Below are 7979 nucleotides of genomic sequence, written 5' to 3' on the forward strand. Positions count from 1 at the left end.
GTAGCAGCAAGAACCAGTCCTAGTCATTCCAACCCTGATGATGGTGTCTGACAGACATAGAAACGTTGGAGGTAAGTACTCCCTGGTTGTGCCTTGGGAACCTTACTATATGAATAATTGCCAACCTACTGAAGTTATTTACGTACCTTCTTCAGTTTGGCGTTCTCCTCCAGAAGTTTCTCGGCAGCATCAGTGGCGCTCTTGGCCTGCTTCTCAAAGGCCTCGGACTTGGCCTCCAGGGTGGCCGTGTTGGAGATCACAGTCACCAGCCGGCGCAGGATGCTGGAGGTAAAAACTACCCATCAACATAATCTCCAAGCAGATCCTACGATAGCATAATATACTATCCAAAGCTGGCAGAGGAGTGAAGCCGGCTTAGGAGTGTGTTTTGCTACCGGGCAAATGGACACCGTTTAACTGACTACACTCCTTGGCCAGTTTGGTACTATCTTATGCCATTGTTGGATCTGCTAGGAGATTAACATCAACATCACCCGAATCTTCCAATTCCAATACAACAAGGATATACAACTGTATGTGATACAAAATAAATCAAGCATCCAAATAAAGCACAAGACAGATGAATGAATGAAGGAATAAATGAAAGAATGAAGGAATGAATGACAAGCATGACGTGTGTTTTTAGTCTCTATAATAGTCATAGCAGACTGCAGTTCAATATGTAGTATCGTACACTGCAAATGCATATTCACAGCATCATGGATTTGCAGTGGAGACCCTGGTCACAGCAATGATAAGGGTACAAACACTTGTGTACATGTACGTGCAAAATAAGGAGGGGGAAGTTAGTGGAAAACAGAAATAAGATAAACTGCAGCAAGACTGTAATTAGAAAGCAAGTGTAGGTTAGAAAAGAAAGAGCCAAAATGTTAATGATGAAGTTGATGTCTAAACAAGATGCTAATACAAAAGCTGGAGAAACACCCTTAATATTGCCTGGAATGTCCCTAAGCCTGTCATTGTGTATTTTGCTTGCTAATAGATAATTTAGGATTGGAAGCAAGCAATGACTGCAAAACTACTGATTAGATTTTGAAAGTTCAAAGTTTCTTCAAAGCAGCCAAGTTGTATCGGCTCCAGCCATTGTCCTATGCAGAGACAAACCCGATTTCCAGAACTGTGCCTGGTTACTCTGTGAACATATTGTAAGCTCCTCGCAATTCAGCCCTTAGCTGCAGAGAGAGAGTAGTCAGCCCACCTATGAACCCAAGAACCACCCCCCCCCCAAACCAGTTGTCAGCCAATCAGAGAATAGGCCTTTCAGTTGTCAAAAGGGGTTTCGCATTTATGAGGGTAAGCTCATTAATAGTTATAAGCAGGGCAGTCAGGAACTAAGGGTGACGATTGAGAAAGCAGCTTACATCCAGACAGGCGGTTTTGCTGTTGGATGTCCCTGTGTACGAGGATGTAGCCTTCTTACTGCTGAGGAGGCCTTTCAGGGCAACAAACTTGTATTGCTTATGAGGTGTACTGTAAATGCACTAAAGTTCGCTGAGATTTACAATGTAATTTTGTGGCAGCGGGAAAAAGGAATTTTCGCAGTGGTTTTAATTTTGCAGTAGCACCATGCAATGTAGTCTCTTACTGTCATGGAAAAATGTTCGCGGTGGTTTTAAGTTCGCGGTGAAGGGGCCACCGCGAAAAACCGCAAACATTAAACAACCGTGAAAGTTTCTGCATTTACAGTAACTGCAGAAAAGGGTTACTGCGACCACAGTCTAGGGACACTCCTGACTCCAACCTTACTTACACAAACAGAAAGAGGGCAAAGCCAGCGATATAGAAGTTGCGCTGGGCACGGAACAGCTTCATGTGCAGGTTGATTTCTGCCTGGGGGTAGAATGATGCATCCTGTCCCCCTGCGACCTTCGGCGCAGAGCCGTATTTGAACATCTCCCGAATGGCATCTGGAAAAACACAGGTTAATTGTATACAACATTTTTTTTCATGTGGTTGAAGTGGATGACCAAACTTGGCAAGAGGCAGCCAAGACTGAAACGCCCTCTAGTGTCTCACTTGAAAAGTGCACCAACAGTCAAACTTGTCAAAAGTTTATCCCTTCTGCACTTGCTGATGTGAAAAGTCTCAATTCAATCGTTGTGTTTGGAGTGTATTCCAAAATCTATTCAATAGAAATCCTAGAATTAGTGCAGGTGACTTTTACTTTCTTTCAAAAAAACCTTAAAATGGAAAGATCTAGACTAATCAATAGAGAATATGAAGACTGATGTTTCAGCAACCAATTGCTGCTGTTAAAAACTTTTGCGCCATTTCAATGACAATTTTTGCAGAGTGACCAATTTTTGTGTGAGGCATTAAGGTTTGCTGCCTGCCAAGAGCGCTAGTATGGTCTTGACTGCCCAATGACCAAGTTTGTGCCACCCCCTTCAACCAACGACTCCCCCGCGACGTTACTTACATAATGAGAAACAGAGCGAACCCGGACATGTACAGGTTCCTCTGCGCGCGGAACAGGTGCATCATGATGTTCATGTGACTCCCGGGGCGGAGCGCCCCGTCCGCACCCTCCTCATCCTTCAGGTCACCGTACTTCAGGGACTCACGGATACCATCTACATGCAAGTTCAACATTTTCAACATGGCAATCAAAGTCTCTGTCCCCTTAGTACTCAAACTTCTTTGAACTATACACTCCTTCAGAGACTCACGGATACCATCTAGGTTCAACATTTTCAACATGGCAATCAGAGATCAGACTTCATCCCCTTACCCACACCACTTCAGGGACTCGCGGATATCATCTAAGGTCAACATTTTCAACATGGCAATCAGAGTTGGCAGACTTCACCCCCTCACCCACACCACTTTAAAACCGGAGGTATAGCCAGGTGGGTAGATTGTTTGCCTTATCTCTCAGTCGACTGTACTTCAGGGACTCACGGATACCATCTACATGTAAGTTCAACATTTTCAACAAGGCAATCAGAGATGGCAGACTTCACCCCCTTACCAACCCCACTTCAGGGACTCGCAGATACCATCTAAGTTCAACATTTTCAACAAGGCAATCAGAGATGGCAGACTTCACCCCCTTACCCACCCCACTTTAGGGACTCGCGGATATCATCTACATGCAAGTTCAACATTTTCAACAAGGCAATCAAAGTCTCTGTCCCCTTAGTACTCGTACTTCTTCTCACCATACAATACTAGTACTTCAGGGGCTCACAGATACCATCTAAGGTCAACATTTTCAACAAGGCAATCAGAGTTGGCAGACTTCACCCCCTTACCCACCCTGCTTCAGGTCACCGTACTTCAGGGACTCATGGATACCATCTACATTTAAGTTTAACATTTTCAACAAGGCAATCAGAGATGGCAGACTTTACCCCCTTAGCCCAACTGCTTCAGGTCACCATACTTCAGGGAATCACGGATACCATCTAAGTTCAACATTTTCAACAAGGTAATCAGAGATGGCAGACTTCACCCCCTTAGCCCAACTGCTTCAGGTCACCATACTTCAGGGAATCACGGATACCATCTAAGTTCAACATTTTCAACAAGGTAATCAGAGATGGCAGACTTCACCCCCTTACCCACACCCACACCGGAGCAATGGCTGAGTGGGTAGATTGTTTGCCTCATCCTTCAGTTAACCATACTTCAGGGACTCACGGATACCATCTATATGCAAGTTCAACATTTTCAACAAGGCAATCAAAGTCTCTGTCCCCTTAGTACTCGTACTTCTTGAAGTTCTTTGCACCATACAATACTTCAGGGACTCACGGATACCATCTACATGTAAGTTCAACATTTTCAACAAGGCGATCAATGGCCGAGTGGGTAGAATGTCTTACATTCGGTAGGTATTACCAAAGAGTTTAGAAATGATACATACTGCTTAGCATTCTCTGCTTAGCACTGAGCATTTGGGAAAGAGTACTGCAGTTGAACGCAGAACACAGCCAGTGAACTAGCTACCTGTTGTAGTGATTGCTAGACTGTGAAGTCTGAACACACACACATACACACACATGCACACACACAAACACACACACACACACACACGCACACATATGCACACACAGATACACACACACACACAGACATGCACACACGCACACACAAAAATGCACACACAGACACATACATGTTCACTCACTCACTCGGTGACAACTCTAACAGCCTATCCCCAGCACTAAATGCCATAAGAAAGACAAACCTCCGAACAGCAGTAGTAGGATGGCGATCAGCACGTTGAAGTACAGGTTACCATGTTGTACAAACCAGTTCAGCAGGGCTGACTTGAATATCTTCTGCCATCTGCAATATCAAGAAAAGAGTTTCTATCTTTAAACTTTAAGCCACACATAAAGTATGTGATGGCCAGTATGGCTGACCATCAATCTCCAAGCAGATTTACCAGTGGCATAAAATTTAGACTGCATCAGTGCTTTTGATACTGGCTTATGTCACCAGTGAATCTGCTTGGAGATAAGCTGACCCTGGCCTTCTGATGTTCTCCAGACCATGGTTGGGAGTTTACCATGAGCAAGGTCATCTGCAGTTGGGAGTTGGATGGGGGGGTTACAAAAAATCTTTGAAACTTGTCCGTGCCAGCGGGCTTTACATATTTTGAAAAATCGAATTCAAACAGGCAAAGTTAGAAAAATCAAATATCATGCTTGAGTGTTATCAGAGGACGAAGCCGGAGCTAGAATAGGGTGTATTCCAGCCTAGTGCTGACATGAGTTTGGGAGTGCTCAGTGGTCATCTGGAGCAATGACATGAAGAAGAAGAACTTTATTGCGCAACGATCGTACACGGTACAATGTATGGCAAGAGAAAGAAGAAACAAACTTATCATCCTAATTACTAAAGCAAGTATTAAACATAGTACATATGCAGATTATGAATATAGAATGAAATTTGACATCCTTATTTCTAAAACAATGAGAGCTAGCCTAAAACATTGTACTACAATCGAGTGGGGCTAATTATGAGTTTCGGTATTTTTTCTTATGACAAAGCAATCTTTTATATATTTACCTATTTTAGCATTGTGGGAGTTGTCACATCTGAATATATAATCAAATCTGCCTGTAGCATTGAGTCTCTTAAAATCTGTTGTACTTGATTCGAGGAATGTGAATAACTCATTACGTGAAACATTGTACCTACTGCACATCATGACAAAGTGAAATTCATCTTCAACACACGAGAAGGTCTTGATTGTGTGACAAGGGATTCAACTACAGATCATAAGAGAGTAGGGGTGCACCTAGGTGTGTTATGCAATTTGTGCTCAAAAGCAGCCAATTCCATCGTGCAAGACAGTTTTTCTGTGTTGGTAAATAATATTATGGAAACATTTTTAAAACACAATCAAGAGAATGTTCTCAGCATTTCTACCCATCATCCTAAAAAAAAGGTTTTTCATCATATTGTAATATGATACTGCATACACTGGTAACATTATTGATTATTCTACTGCAGTGCTTTGTCTGTGCTTACCTTCTTGCAGATATGAATGGTATGCACAGCAGAACGCACACGCCGATTTCTGCATACAGAAAGGTCGCGACGATCGTCCACTGGATAGTCATGTTGTGTGGGTCTCAACTGGGGGAGACAGAGATTTTAAAGGATGAATCATATAAAGTACATGTGTACATGTAACGTTACAAAGGTATGTGTGTCATGTCAATGTCATGTGTTTGTGTGTGTACATGTATGAGTATATCTGTGTATATCTATGTGATATTGCACTAGTATGTGTGTGTACATGTTTGTGCATACATGTTGATGTACATGAATATGTGACGACATGTAAGTATGAACATGTGTATAAGTATGTACATTGTATATACATGTACTTAGTAATGATTCATGTATGTATGTGTCTACATATATATACCTACACATCATGTATGTAAAATTATGTGTGTACAATTATACAAGTATGTGTGTGTATATATAACAATTATAAATGTGCACTCAACAAACAAGTCATGTGGACTGAAAATGTAACATTTCTGATTGTTTACGAAGCACCAGTACCCAATAGATGCATGATACATTGGGCTTGAACAGATTATCATGAATCATAAAATCATAATAATATTATAACTTTATACCCTGCTTTCCAATCCAGTATGATCAAGATTAGGATTTTAAAGATGATAAGATTATGACTAGAGTCAAGATGTCATTAACATTAAATAACATGTAAATGACATGTGGAAAATCCAATTTTCAGTTCCAACTATCATTATCATTCCCATTTGGTAAACATAATAGACAAAATGAGTTAAACGTTAACAACTCAACAAAATGAGGAACGTTAACAACTCAACAAAATACCATGATAGAACTTTAGAAGAACAAGCTGGGAGCGCCGAAACCTACACCACTTATTCCTTTCATAATTTCGAAAGTAAAACTAACGCTACATGCATGTCCAAGACAAAGAAAAAACAGAAGCTCTAACGCAACATAGTACAGAATTCAAGGAACACAATGTTTGCTTGTTTTGTTACACCAAGGTTACACACATACCTCGTCTACAAGTTCTCTCAAACTCTCTGAGTCAAAGAGAGTCCAATTTTCCTCCCAAGGCCTCTCTAGCTGGTAAGGGTGGATAAGACCGCTTGGAAAAGCCTGACGTGCAGCTATTTTAATATCTCGTCTGACTCTGAGTAACCCGACTGAAACCATGACGTGGAGCAACGAAAAACGAGCACGAAGACATGAGTCACACCCACTCCCTCCTTAGACATATTTACCAACAATTGTTTACATTTTAACCTAAAGGATAAGATACACAACAGACATACTCACCCCTGCCCACGTGAATCAACTGTTGAACGGGAAAATATGCTTTCAAGAACGCAATTTTGGACGCAGCTAACCGCACGTAGGACGCAAATACACAATCTGGGCCAGTGGAAGGTTACATTGTTAGGGAAGGGGTCGACACTATAAAACTGTAAGTACTTGACTCAAATAAGCAAACATATTTAGACCTGGCCGTAAAATAAAATAAAGATCAATTTATAAAATCTAAATGATACTTAAAGTTATATGGTTACAAATGTCTTCTTTCCAAACGAATTAACGTAAATAGTTGTGTCCCCAGAACAGTCGAATATTCTGCTAACCTCTAACCTCTATATTCTCGTGAGAAATGACGTGGTTACATCTGCTTATGACTATGAGTGAGACTGAGGCGGGAGATTTGACCTTGCCCTATTATGAGAATATGAAAGCCAGAAGGTTACCCAATCTCTTGAAGCGTACTTGAGATGCCTCCCGGAACACGGTAATCCATTTTCAGGGGTGCCTAAGCATTTGCACGAACCCTATGAAATTCGTACGAATATTATGTGATACACACGAATCACTATGCGAAATCGTACGAATTTTATGAAATTCGCACGAATCACTATGTGACACACCGTCGCAAAGATGTATTTGATAGCCTGTGAGCTACTGTTTAGCTTCATTTCGGCGTGTTACATCGTATTTTCAGTCGACGGGCAGATTTCCGTTTCGTAAACCGTCGTTGCCTTCGAGAAGCGTCGTTGCCAAATTTTAGAACCCTCGTTGCCTTTTAAACCGACGATGCCATTTCCGAGCGACCGATCGTGAATTCCGAGTGCTCGCGGCATGTTCGTGAAATTTTCGTTAATTCTCGGAACTCTTAGTATTGTGGGTAATCGCATCCCTCGAAGCATGTGACTCTGGCGCTGGTTCTCTATCATCGCTCAAACCTTTTCTTATTCTACTTTTCTCGCAACTTGTGGAAGAACAGAAATGTGTTGTGCTGTTACGTACTGTAAGGGAGGCTGGAATAAGCAGGTCTTGACTTTGAGTTGTACAGGATACTGTTCTTTATTCAAAACAGATGTTAGTTGGAGTGGCTGGGTTAGTGCATTATATTTATATAAGGGATATCGGTATGCTGACAATACAACAGTATGCATAAG

The 7979-nt window shown here is 41.7% G+C and overlaps 1 protein-coding gene across 5 annotated transcripts in view; it reads right to left on the reverse strand.

The window, feature by feature from the left end:
* Positions 1-6972, reverse strand: part of LOC118416479 (B-cell receptor-associated protein 31-like) — an 11110-nt gene extending 4138 nt beyond the window's left edge. Inside the window, exons 1-5 of one of the 5 annotated variants that reach the window (XM_035821589.1) lie at positions 6835-6972; positions 5506-5616; positions 4214-4314; positions 1772-1928; positions 147-282 (exon numbers count right to left, since the gene is read on the reverse strand). In XM_035821589.1, coding sequence (XP_035677482.1) covers positions 147-282; positions 1772-1928; positions 4214-4314; positions 5506-5597 — 486 coding nt within the window. In that variant the 5' untranslated portion in view covers positions 5598-5616; positions 6835-6972. Of the gene's footprint in view, positions 1-146; positions 283-1771; positions 1929-2440; positions 2595-4213; positions 4315-5505; positions 5617-6549; positions 6721-6831 lie in introns of those variants that run through there. The other 4 variants (XM_035821592.1, XM_035821590.1, XM_035821593.1 and 1 more) reach the window with 4 other exon arrangements.
* Between the last annotated feature and the right edge of the window lie 1007 nt (positions 6973-7979).

The sequence above is a fragment of the Branchiostoma floridae genome, chromosome 5 (genome assembly GCF_000003815.2).
Source record: "Branchiostoma floridae strain S238N-H82 chromosome 5, Bfl_VNyyK, whole genome shotgun sequence".
Taxonomy (NCBI): domain Eukaryota; kingdom Metazoa; phylum Chordata; class Leptocardii; order Amphioxiformes; family Branchiostomatidae; genus Branchiostoma; species Branchiostoma floridae.